General features: G+C 38.8%; 1 protein-coding gene across 1 annotated transcript in view; it reads left to right on the plus strand.

Moving 5' to 3' along the window:
- LOC122549339 (exostosin-1-like) overlaps positions 1-13,927 on the plus strand; it is a 157,567-nt gene that overhangs the window by 111,722 nt on the left and 31,918 nt on the right. Inside the window, exons 2-4 of the mRNA XM_043688988.1 lie at positions 332-425; positions 3,972-4,079; positions 12,231-12,350. Of these exons, the coding sequence (XP_043544923.1) occupies positions 332-425; positions 3,972-4,079; positions 12,231-12,350 (322 nt within the window). The remainder of the gene's footprint in view (positions 1-331; positions 426-3,971; positions 4,080-12,230; positions 12,351-13,927) is intronic.

Consider the following 13,927-nt stretch of genomic DNA (forward strand, 5'->3'; position numbering starts at 1 on the left):
GATCTGATCAGTATGGCATGTGTTTATGAAGCTTTATTATTGACTAGCAAGCTTAAGTCAATGTCCAAACCAAACTACATATTTTGCTGACACTGCAGTCAGAACTTGAACTTGAATTTTTTTTTAAATTGACTCCTCTCAAATCCACAGACTGGTCTGGCCCATATACTGATTCCCAATTAGCCTCCGTACTGGCCTGGAAAGCCATTTGGTTAGAGCATCATCATATGCCAAGAATAAAATTTTGAAATGATTAAACACCTTTTTTTTGTGTTGCAATTCGATTGTATTTTTTTTAAAAAACAGTCTGTTTCTTCCTATTTTTTTCCAGGTATGATTATCGTGAAATGTTACACAATTCCACTTTCTGTTTGGTTCCACGTGGCCGTAGATTGGGATCTTTCCGGTTTCTGGAGGCTTTACAGGTAATTCATGAATGGCACATATAGATGATGCTGTGCCACATAATCTTGAGCTGAAAAATATATAGCTGACACTTTTGTGTATATTTACCTCGTTTGCATGAGTAATAACAATTTGCTGTTTACTCATTACTGTTTGTCAAAGCTGCATGGCGTAGGTTTGTTCTTCTGTTTCCTGTAATTGTGACTGCACTTCAACAGAACTTCTCGTCGTAAAGTGCTTTGGGATACTGTCATTGTGAGAAATGCTATTTTATTGCAGGTATTTCTTTACTGTCTGGAAATACTTGCATTCAGGGTCCCATTGGATAAGATATAAAGGCAAAGGCCAATTCTAATCCTTTTGCACTGGTTCAAAACTTCAACCAGACTAAGTGTGCATAACCTTTTATAAGCAGATAAGGTCCTAAGGAGTGTTGTTGAACAAAGAGATCTTGGAGTGCAGGTTCATAGCTCCTTGAAAGTGGAGTTGCAGGTAGATAGGATAGTGAAGAAACCATTTGGTATGCTTTCCTTTATTGATCAGAGTATCGAGTACGGATTGGGCGGTCATGTTGCAGCTGCACAGGACATTTGTAAGGCCACTTTTGGAATATTGCATGCTGTAGTGGTCTCCTTCCTATTGGAAGTGAAACTTGAAAGGGTTCAGAAAAGATTTACAAGAATATTGCCAGGCTTGGAGGATTTGAGCTATAGGGAGAGGTTGAATAGGCTGTTTTCCCTGGAGTGTTGGAGGCTGAGGGGTGATCTTATAGAGGTTTATAAAATCATGAGGGGCATGGATAGGATGAATAGACAAAATCTTTTCCCTGGGGTAGAGTCATCCAGAACTAGAGGGCATAGGTTTAGAGTGAGAGGGGAAAGATATAAAAGAGATCTAAGAGGCAACTTTTTCACAAAGAGGGTGATACGTGTATGGAATGAGCTGCCAGAGAAAGTGGTGGAGGCTAGTACAATTGCAACATTTAAAAGGCATCTAGATGGGTATATGAATAGGAAAGATTTGCAGGGAAATGGGCTGGGTGCTGGCAAGTGGGACTAGATTAGATTGGGATAGCTGGTCAGGATGGATGAGTTGGATTGAAGGGTCTATTTACATGCTGTACATCTCTATGACTCTAAGTAATCTTCTCAAATAGAGCCTTGCAGTGTATAACTGTGATCCCGACGTCTAGCTGTCCAGTCCTCAAACTCAGTCTTGAGGCTATTTATTCTTGTTTTATATTACCTGTATTATCCTATTTGAGTTTTTTCAGAAATAACTTTTTTTTCACAAATAAATCATAAATTAAATGCACGGCGTTCTGTTTCAACATTTTGTGATCCAAGTTAATGACAATATAGATTTAAACTTAACTCATGGTCTCTGAAATTCCCCAATACACATTCATGCAACCGACTAAGATAAAAAGTATGGGACACCTACAGTACTGGATTGGATGAGTTCAGATATGACGTTATTCCAATGAAGTCTGACCACCGTTAGTGTAGTAGAGGACCTCAAGTGAGCTGAAGTGATTTCTAAATTATTCTGGCGCCACATATTTCTTACTTTTTTTTTAAACTTCTGAGCATGAAATACTTGAAATAGTGATTAGCAAAGCTAAATAAAGGATACTTCAGTCAATTTTAAGTTTCATATTTATATCCGGTTGGCATCAGTTCTGTACAGTTTAGGTTCTGGGTGAAACGCAGCCTATTAAAGACTAGTGAATGAATAATAAAGCTAGTACAGTTCAGATATTCCCTTGGGTAACCAGTATTGTATCATGAGATAGCATCTTTTGGTGCTCTAGATTAATTGATTACTTAGTGCATGTAAGGTATGGCTAACAGTACTTGGTCTTGGCAATAGAAAGGCATTGAACCAGTGAAAAGTTATGGCAGTCAATTTGTAATGAATCAAAATCAGTTGTACACTTCGAACTTCTTTGTTAAAACAGCCTACTTTCTGCTTATTCTATGTTGAGCGGCAGGCCATAGATGGTTTATAGTGGCTTTTTTTTTGTTAACTCTTAGACTATTTCTGAATTCTACCCTTCTGCTTCAATCTCCATGGTAAATCCCCTAATCTCTGTTACTTGTCCCTTTCTACATTCAATAATTAATGGGGAATATTGTTTTGTTAATACTAAACATTAGAATTAAATATTTATGGTATAAACGAGACACAGAACCACAATGGGATATTTAACCATGGTCTTTTATTTCTTTGCTAAATACCCCATAGTGTTATTGGAAGATGATCAGGCTGTTTTTCCTTAGCCTTAATCAAATTAACCAAAGCAGTTTAATAAGTACTGATTCAACGTGTAATTCATCACCATTGCTGTTGTGGGGCCTTTGTGTTAGGTTGGGTGTCATATTTCCTTACATAAGTGATTTTACTTCAAAATAATACATTAGCTGAAAAGCACTTTGGTATATATTTCCAATGTCAGAAGGCACAATATACAAACAAGTTTTTACTCTCAAGATGATAACTAAATATTTTCACAAATTAATTGAGCATTCAGTAAGGAAGTGTGAACATTGTTTTTACCTCCAAGAAATGGAGCTAAGTGAATTTGCATTAAAATAAGTGTCTCAGCCAAACTTCTGACAGCACAGAGTTCTCCATCACAGCAGCTTTGGTATTGGGAAATGTGAGGGTAGTGAGGAAGAGTGTGAGAAGTACCTTACTGGGCAACAACAACATCAGGAATCTTGCTCCTCAATTGCACTCAAATCCTAAGTGTTGGTTTCAAACTATCAGTTTGTATGCAAGATGGCACAGCATCATATTTATTTTATTTTCTTCTTTAATAAAAGCTAATAGCTGGTGTTCATTTAACTGATGCAAAATCCCACAAATGAAAGCAACTGCTTAAAAACCGTAAGTGGTATAAAATGATCACAATTAGAAACTTGTAAACCTTTGTCATTTTGTTCCATTTTGTCTTTTGTTTTACAGAACTGTATTTTCATTTGTTTAGTCATGCAAGTCATGGAATTTGTTAATGATTTGTTCAGTGGCAATCTTTAGAGCTTTTACCTGATGGTTAATAAATTATCAAAATGTGTGCATTTTTAATATTGAATATCTTGTGACTTTTCTTTTTGCATAACATTGAGTAAAAATGTGCAGCTCTTCTGCGTTAAATGTTTATGTTCAAGCAGTGAATCTGTTACTTCCATATTTTGTCCTCCATAAAAGGTTTATCAAATAAGAAGGAAAAAGAAATACAATATTTAAGTCCATTCTGAAGAAGAATCATATTGGATTCAAAATATTGACCCTGTTTCTATTTCTACCAGGCTCACTGAGTTTTTCCAGCACTTCTAGTACTTCACTTTTAGATTAGATTAGATACCCTACAGTATGGAAACAGGCCCTTCGGCCCAACAATATGTATATATTATATGTATATTACACAGGCTGGTTTGTGAAAATGTTCCCATGTCTAAAATCTCACTGTAGATGCTATATTTCGTTAAAAGTTTGCATCCTTATTTAGATATTTTTATCTTTGACCTATATTTGTACATATTCTATTATAACTATCACAGGCTGCATGTATTCCAGTGATGCTAAGTAATGGATGGGAGCTGCCATTTTCAGAAGTAATTGACTGGAACCAAGCTATTGTCGTTGGGGATGAAAGGTTATTGCTGCAGGTAGGAGAATTATATTTAACAATATGGATTTAGCTCTGTCGTCATTCATATTTTAAAAATTAATGTTCAACCATTTTGAACAGGAAAAGAGAGAAACTATAGGCAAATGTACATTGTTTCCAAATTTTTATTTATATTATCAATGATTGTATAGCAAAATGTTGAATTCAAAAGACCTATAGCCTGTTCTTCAGTCCCATAATGACAAAATTCTGGGGTCTGTATCTGCCTCATGTTGAAAGAACCTTATAATTTACATGAATGTCTCAACATCAGAACAGGTGAGGAAGATCAGCAAGGTTCCAGAGCATTATCTGATTGTCCTTGCTGAACCATTACTGGGGCTCAACTGGATGAACTGATGGTGAAATTGCCTGAGTTCATAGATGAAAAACAGGCCCTTGGTTGAGCAACTAGATGGATTCTCTATTTGTAGAAGCATTGTCGAGCAAGTTTCACAGGCACAGCTTATTAAAACAGTTTGAAGTCAAGGAAACGTTTGGAGAACTAGCATGTAGATAAGGAAAAGTTCTGTTGTAGCACTGGCAGTGAGTAATCAATATGTTACATATTTTCAAAAGGAGAGCCAGGAACTTGGGCAATTACAGACCAATTAATTTGGGGAAGGTTTTAGATTTTAAATGTGAAATTAATTATTTAAATATAGAAAATCATTAAAAGTGCTTTGTGCAAATTTCAGAAAGAAAGTTGTACTTGAACAACTCATGGAACACAGGAACAAGAGTTTACCATTCTGCCCCTCAAGTCGTCTTCATAATTCTAAACCATAGCTGACCTACCTGAATGCTGCATTCCCATGCTATTCCCATATCTTATTGATATTAGTAACAGAAAATCCATCAATCTGTCTTGAATTTTTTTAAATTAACTTCCACTATGTTGTGGCATTAGTCAAAATAGTAATCTATCTGTTGAACCTCTGCTGCAGTCTCTCTATCAGAAGTCAATGGGACTTCTTTAGTCAATGGGACCAGAACTGCGCGCACAATCCCTGATGAGGTCTCACAAGTATTCTACACATTTGAATTAAGACTTCTTTGCTCTTGTACTCTCATCCTCATATGATAAAGGATAGCATACCATTTGCTTACAAATTGTTTGGTGCATCTGCATGCTAACTGTCAGTAGTTAAAATAAGGATACTTGAGTCTCTTTGGGCATTGACATTTTCCAGTCACTTGTCATTTGAGAAATAGTTTGCTGCTTTTTTCTTCCTACCAAAATAGGTAACTCTTACTTATCCACGTTATATTTAATCTATATGCTTTTGCGCATTAAATCAACCTGTTTAAATCACCTTGAAAACCTCTTTGCATTCTCTTAGTGCTCATTCGCATCAAGTTATGTATCATGTAAATTATTACAATGACCTCCCACATCCAAGTCATTGTTTTGGATTTGGACCAGCTGGGCCCCAAGCACTCATCCTTGACATACTCCACTGGTTACACCCTGCCAACCTGAGAGTGACTTATTTATTCCTATTTGCTTTCTGCCTGTTACCCAATCCTCAATCCGTGTGAGTATGTTACCCCTAATCCCATGGGCTTCAATTTTGTTTACTAACCTACTGTGGGGGAATTTATCAAAATCAACTATCATCCTCAAAAAATTATCAGATTTGTTAAACCTATTTTCCCATTCCCACTCTGTGGAGACAATTATTTTGTAAATATCCAGTAACTGGATCCTTTATATTTAAAAAAATCCAAAAGAACTGCAGATGCTGTAAATCAGAAACTAAAACAGAAATTGCTGGAAGAGCTCAGAAGGTCTCGCAACATCTGAGGAAAGAAATCCATTATCATTTCAGGTCAAGTGACCCTTCCTCAGAATTGATAGTAGCTAGGAAAACATTGATTTATATATATAGAAGTGGGGGGGGGGGGGTTTGAGTGTGTAATGAGTAAACGATAGCTGGGGATAAAGTCCAAAGAGAGAGAACAACATTTGGACAGACAAAGGAGTGTCCAGCTATTCTTCTGGCCAGCATTTATTGTCCATCACTAATTGTCCAGACGGCAGTAATGAACCAACAATTTTGCTATCAGTCTGATGTTGCATATAGGCCAAACCATGTAAAGACATCAGTGAACCAGATAGGATTTTCTGACAATCAGCAATGGATTCAAGGTCGCCATTAGACTCTTTAATTCCAGATTTGAATTATTGAATTCAAATTCCACCATTAGCCATGGTGGGATTTGTATCCAGGTCCCAGAACATTATCTAAGTTTCTGGATTAATAGTCTGATGATAGTATCACTAAGTCATTACCTCCTCCTTGAAATGCAGTTTAAGCAAATCTCAGGAAATTTGACAAGATCGAAGACCGAGCAGCCAGCCTAATTTGCACAGAGTCCACTTCCACTCCCTCTACCATGTCCCTACAGGATGCTCTGCAGTAACTCATCAAAGCTCCTTCAATAGTGCATTCCACAACCTTCATTATCCAGAAAAGCAAAGGCATCAGATATGTGGAAACATCACCACCTGCAAATGCCCCTTGAAGTCTCATTCTAAATTAAATTTTATAGGCGTTATTTCTTTGTTGTTCATTCAAAGTCTTGCAATACTCCCTTATAGCAATGTTGGGTGTATGCATAACACTCAGACTGCAGCAGTTCATGATGGTGGTTCATTACCATCTTATTGAGGGTAATTCTGCAAGAGTTTTAATGCTAGTCTGGCCAACAATGTTAACAAAATTGCTTCCCATGAACAAATAAACAGGAAAATGCATTAATTATTCTCATGTATGATGAGATTTGCAAGACAACACCAAAATAGGAGGCATGTTACAAATAACCAAAGGAAATCCTATAAAGCACAAATAGGATTGTGGAATACATGCAAATACATAAAGGAAATACAACTGTCAGTAAGTGAGATGGTACATTTTGACTTCTCAAAAATAAATATTAGCAATGGTATTAGGCAGATTCGTGAAGGTGCTGTCTTCTATTAGTCAAATCAATATATTGCAGGGAGATTTAAACTTTTAATTTATGAAATGTTGGTGTATGATATGTTTGAACAGGATGTTTCTCGTGGTTTAGATTTGAATTGAAAATTGTTTGAATTAGCCAAAATTTGTCATTGCCCTAATATATAAAGAATAATTTTTTATGTCTTTCTCCATTTTCAAACTGATTTCAAATTCGAAGATTACTTCATTTTTTCTGATGATTTATAAAATATTATGTGAATTAAAATGTGAATGAACTTTTGTTGCATTCTTCTCATGTTATAAATTAAAAATGGTATTGATTTCCCAAAAAAAGGCCAAAATCTTACAGTCAGTATCAATGCTGCATGCATTGACAATGTCTGAAAACACTTCTACAGCCAAACCCTTTACAATTGTTCAACCATTATCTATGGATCCTGGCTGAAGAGTTGAAGGGTCAGTGCAACCTCTTCAGGGGAAGGTCATTAGGCGTAAGAAGAAATAGAACAAGGGAGGATTTGCCTCTTTTTCACAACTGTAGCTACCATATCCAGATAAGTTTTTAAAGTTCTAAAGGTCTTTCAGTTCATGAATGCATGAGTGGGTAGTTGGGTTTGTGTGGGGAGGGGATTAGTCTCTTCCGATGTATGTTTGCTTGAGAAAGGTACAGTGTAATTGGGCCTGCAATTTTGTTCTGGAGACTAGATTTGAATACTGCCATGGCAGATGGTGAAATTTGAATTAAATTAAAAAATCTGAAATTGAGAGTCTAATGCTGTCCATGAATTCATTGTTAATTGTCAAAAAAAACCTCTTCTGGCTCACTAATGTCCTTGAGGAAAAGAAACTGCCATCCTTTCTGGTCTGACCTACATATGACACCAGACCACAGCAATGTGGTTGACTCTTAGCTACTCTCTGGGCAACTAGGGATGAGTAATAAATGCTGGCCCAGCTGGTGACACTTTCATCCCGTGAATGCATTTAAAGAAAACAAGTTTTCTTGTCATGTTAATTGACATTTTAGCCCTCTTGGTGAGTGTCATATCCAACGTTTGCCCCATCTTATCGAGTGTTATTCTTAAAGCAACTCACCAAAGTGGGAGATCCTGGAATAAACTGGCAACGCTGGCATCAATACCATCCTTACGATCATTGTATATGTAGACAAACATTCAGCTTGCCCTGCCTAGTTCCTGACATTTGCCTGCGCATAGCTGACAAAAGTGAAATCGACACTCACTTTGTAGGCACGGTCTTGGAGTTCCTGCTGGGTAGGGTGGTGGAGAGGCTGGACTTTCTGTTCCTCCAGAACCAGCAGTGGAAGCCACAACATCAGACCATATCAGCCTGGTCTGAGATTACTACCTTGGATGCAGCTGTCTCAGTCACTTCAGTGAATGTCCAGTAATCGAAGAAGGACAGTGCCCTTCTTTACTCTGCCAACTTAAGTGACACCTCACACTCACTATCTCTGCGACGACACCAATCTTCCACCAAGTCTTGACATCAAGATGAGCCTCCCATCTTAACGAATTCTACCACTTGCCTCACCAAACTGCACATCCCTCCGAGCATAAGCATCTGTAGCCTCGCAGGTCATAGGCTTGTGCTTTAACAGGGCAGAGGGCAAAATGCTGACCAGGCTATTTTATTTAGAGGGGAAAATGACTCCTAGTTTTTCTAAAAAGCCAGAAAAAAAAAAAAGCATTCTCAGAAACCAGTTGTTTGCAAATTCAGCTTGTGGCAGGAGATAGCAATTCTCTCCTGAAAGCAGAGTGAAGCCGAGTACTGGTTCAGGAATGTTCCTTTGATAGAGATGTACCTGCAGAGCAAGCTAGTTATGGGACTAGAATTGATGGGAATGATGCAAAGCTTACATAGGACTTTTAATCAGATAGTGACTGAGCTTGTTGTAAGGCGATATCTTCAAAGAGGGGGTCAGCACAGTCCAAAGATGTTGGCAAGGCTGAAGGGATTAAGCAAGGTTCAATGTAGATGCAGAGAGCTAAAATAATCCCAAAGATCCCACAGAAGGTAATAAAGCTTGCACAGATTAAGGGGGCTAAAGCAAAGGGCAGAGCCAGAGGAAAGTAAAGATATTGGAACAGAAGCAGCAGGGGTATGGTTGCCAAAGGGAATAGAATAGAATCACTCCAGAATGGAAGCAGGCCATTCAGCCCATTTGAATTTATACCGACCCTCTGAAGAGCATCCCACCCAGGACCTATCCCTATACCCCTGCGGTTTCCACAGCTAATCCATCTAGCCTACATATCCCTGGCCACTATTGGCAATTTAGAATGGCAAATCTACCTAACTTGCACATATTTGGACTAAGGAGGAAACTGGAGCATCCAGAGGAAACCTACGCAGACACTGAGAAAATGTGCAAATTCCACATAGTCGCACATGGGGTGGAATCAAACCCAGCACTGTGAGGCAGCATTGTCAACCACTGAGCCACCATGCTGCACCTTTTTTAAAACTGTACTCATTTTGAGGCAATGAGAGAGTCTGATAACCTCATTATACTTTGGTGGAATGACCTTCGATGGTCTTTCCTCACTGTGCCTTGGCAGCAGTTGCCCCAAGTTTTTAGTGTGTCCCTCAGCATGTAGTCTTGGGAGCATTCCTCCAAGATTGAAATGGGGCCAGGAAAGGTACCAAGCAGGCAAATTTCCCCTTGATGGTGTGAGTCAGGCAGCTGGAGCAGTCAGACTTGTATCCATGTAAGTGCTCTGACTATCAGTAACTAGTAGTGTTCATGGACAGGAAAATCTCCCAGTCCATGAATATGCAGACAATCTGTGACCACATCAGTCAGATAATGTAAACTGCATACATTATCGAGAGAGCTGTCATGTTCCCTAAATTCTGGGGCACCCACAGATGTCTGCATCTGACAAACCCTGAAATGAACCAACAGACTGACACCAACTAAAAAGTACAATGTTGCTCATACTTCCATTTGGGCTGTAGTAGAGCAGTCTCCTGAAAATGTGATTTGGATGCCTCTGCCTGAGGCAGTACTGTGCAATATAATCCCGAGACAGTGTGGCTCTCATCCTGGTTGTTTGCTGTGCCCTCCACAAATTGCACTGACGAAAGGAGTTTCTTGGCAAGGAAAGGATCAAGAAGTGAGGGGTTAAATTTGAGGAGGAAGCTAATGTTGAGATAGCCCAGGAGACCCCTCACAGACACCAATATAAGAGGGAATGATTAGACGAGCCAGAGTCACCTGAAAACCTCATAGCCACACACTTCCAGGACCTAAACCAATATACATACTTCCTTTACTGTTTTGTTTGTTGTGGACCATCTTGGAGGCCACTGTGTCTGCTATTTGACATGTCTCATTGATGAGAAATATTTATTTTGCAATAAATTGTTTGGAGTAAAAGTTCTATCTGCTTGAGAAAGGAAACTTTGAGAGATCTCTAGGCTCTGTTGCAACTGTGCACACCTGAATTGTTACACAGTGGATACTTCAGTGCATACCAGAAGACTCTTGTGGCCTAGTGTAGTATCCCTACCCTTGGACCAAGAGACCAGAGTTCAAATCCCATCTTCTCCAGAGGTGTGTAATAAAATCTCTGAACAGGTTGATTAGAAAAATAGGTCAGTGAATACCAAAGGCTGAGATATTCTGGAACATCTGTTCATCAAAGGGAATGGGGGAGCATTTAACCTTAAGGCTTTTGACATCTGTGAAGTCCTACTTGATGTTAATACTCCCACTATACCTTCTTCTTACAGTCCTGTGGAGTGTTGGGATTGTACACTGTATAGTCCAACAGCTGCTGAGAGTACGTTGAGATGGACAAATGCTGACACCTTTTCCAATAAGAGACATCTAACCACTGCTGCTTGTGACGTTACTAACACTGAATCCCCCACTATCAGCCTCCTGAAAGTTACCATTGACAAAAATCTCAACTGGAATCACCAGATAAACACAATGGCTAAAAGAGCAGGTCAGAGGCTTGGAATACTGTGGTGGATAACTCGCTTCCTGACTCCCCACTTGCCTGAATAAATGCATCTCCAACTTCAGTCAAGAAGCTTGATGCCATCCAGGACAATGCAACACACTTGATTGGCACCACATCTCCAAAGCTCAATATCAGCAGTGTGTACCATCTGCAACATGTACTGCAGAAATTCACCAAAGATCCTGAAATAATGCCTTGTAAACCTACGATCACTTCTATCTAGAACAATAAGGGTAGGAGCACCACCACCTGCAAGTTGCCCTCCAAATCACTTGCCTTCCTGACTTTGAAATTAAATTAGATGAGAATCCCTACAGTGTGAAAACAGGCCCTTCGCCCCACAAGTCCACACCGACCCTCCAGAGTAACCCACCCAGACCCATTTCCCTCTGACTATTTCACTTAACACTATGGTCAATTTAGCATGGACAATTCACCTGACCTGCACATTTCTGGACTGAGAGGAAACCGGAGCATCCAGAGGAAACCCACACAGACTCTGAGAGAATGTGCAAACTCCACACAAAGTCGCCCAAGGCTGGAATCAAACCCGGGTCCCTGGCGCTGTGAGGCAGCAGTGCTACCCACTGAGCCACTGTGTTGCCCCGAAATATATTGCCATTTCTTCACTGTCTCAAGGTCAGACCCTGGAATTCCCTCCCTAAGGGCATTGTGGGTCAGTGGACTGCAGCGGTTGAAGAAGCTCACCACCTTTCAAAGGCAACCACGGACGAGCAATAAATGCTGGCCCAGCCAAGGGTACCTTGGTCTCACAAATGAATAAAGTAAGAACACTGTCTAACTCCTCTGGAAACCATTCAGTGTTTGGCCTCAACTGCTTTCTGTGGCAGAGAATTCCACAGGTTCACCACGCTCTGGATGAAGAAATGTCTCCTCAGCTCAATGCTAAATGACCTATCCCATTTCCTTAGACGATGGCCATGGGTTCTGGACTTCGCAGTCTTTGAGAGCATCCTTCCTGCATTTGTATTGCCTTATGTGTCGTTCTAATTACAGATCTAACTTGCGTATAGCTGTTGCATGACTGTCTTGCAAATTCACTAGTGTAGTTATGTTAATTGGCAGATTTTCTCACTGACCTGGAGGTTTATTCATCAATTAGAATGTTTAAATGATTAGCACACATTTTCTGCATTGGTTATTGTTCATTGTCTTGTCTTACAGATACCTTCAACAATAAGGTCTATTAACCATGACAAAATCCTAGCACTTAAGCAACAGACACAATTCTTATGGGAAGCATATTTTTCTTCAGTTGAGAGGATAGTATTGACTACATTAGAAGTGAGTATGACATGGGTTTAACATATGCCAATTTATCCTTTAATCCAACAATGAAATCTGTTCTATACTTTTCTAGTTGTTAGTAATAAAGTTTCTGCATGCTTAACTAGTTCTAAATAACTTTGTATTTTTTTGAGGGTGTTAATTTGGAAAATTATTTAACTCTAAGATTTCAGCATAAAATAGACATGTTATCTGCAATTGATTTTTTTAGATTAATTTCTGCTTATTATGACAAAATTGTGACGAATGAAGTTTTGACTTAACCAGTGTAAATGTAATGTAAATAGTAAATGTAGAAAGCCTATCCAACATCATTTCCTGGAATATCACTACAAAATACAAATAATTGAAAGCTTAGATTTAGTGTGAGATGGCAGGGATGTAAGAATAATGATATTATACTCCACTTAAATTTGAAACTGCATTGATGCTATAAACAGCCCTTCCAAACTTTACTCAAGTGGATTTGACAGCACTTATTCTTCAAGGCCATGTGACAAGCACATGCTTAGAAAAACTTTTGGTGTGAATTCTTTATAGTTAAAATCATAATGTAAGGAGTTAAAATTGGATAGGCAATGTAATTCTCAACAGAAAGTTCATTACCTCAGATCCAAACAGGCTGGCTATGAGGGTTTCACAGGGTGAATGTTTGAGACAATCCTATTGTTTAACCAATGTGTAAATTAATCTTTCCTTGTGCAGGACCCTAAATATTCTTTGCAGGGACATCAGTTATCAATTTGTAGTTTCAGTCTCAGATATTATACTTGCTGTTCACAATGTAGCAGTCTTCACAGTGGGAAGACGAAATGCAGATTGGTTGAGTGCTGTGTGGAACACTTCATTCAGACTGCATGCATTACATTAATCTTCCAACCACCAGTCATATTAATTTGCCACTCCAGCATCTAATGAAGCTGAAAGTACAACACCTCTATCAGTGATTCAGCATAGACTGCTTTTTTTTAAAAATAGCAACTGTTGGTAATGGATTCTACTGTTGCCATTTACACCACCTCTAGATTAATTAGTAGTTTCTTGTTTTATTGTCAGTCGTGTTCACCTCACACCATCATCCCATTTGTCACTTAATCACTCCTATTTTCCATTTAATCACAGACATTTCCATTTGTTTTTATTCCCCACACAGCTACCACTTTCCAAATTTCTACTTACTTAAAACTTGATGTATCTTAACCTCTTACCAGATCTGGTGAAAGATCATCGATCTGAAGCATTAACTTTGCTTCACTTTCCACAGTGATGTCTGATGTGCTGAGTATTTCCAATGTTTTCTGTTCTTGGATGTAGGTTTGCTCGCTGAGCTGGAAGGTTCATTTTCAGATGTTTCATCACCATACTTGGTAACATCTTCAGCGAGCCTCCAAATGAAGCACTGGTGGTATAGCCTGCTTTCTATTTATATGTTTGAGTTTCCTTGGATTCCAATGAAACTCAAACACATAAATAGAAAGTGGGTTATGCCACCAGTGCTTCCTGTGGAGGCTTATTGAAGATTTTACCTCGTATGGTGATGAAACGTCTGAAAACGAACCTTCCAGCTCAGCAAG

Source organism: Chiloscyllium plagiosum, chromosome 4 (genome assembly GCF_004010195.1).
Source record: "Chiloscyllium plagiosum isolate BGI_BamShark_2017 chromosome 4, ASM401019v2, whole genome shotgun sequence".
In the NCBI taxonomy this organism is placed as follows: domain Eukaryota; kingdom Metazoa; phylum Chordata; class Chondrichthyes; order Orectolobiformes; family Hemiscylliidae; genus Chiloscyllium; species Chiloscyllium plagiosum.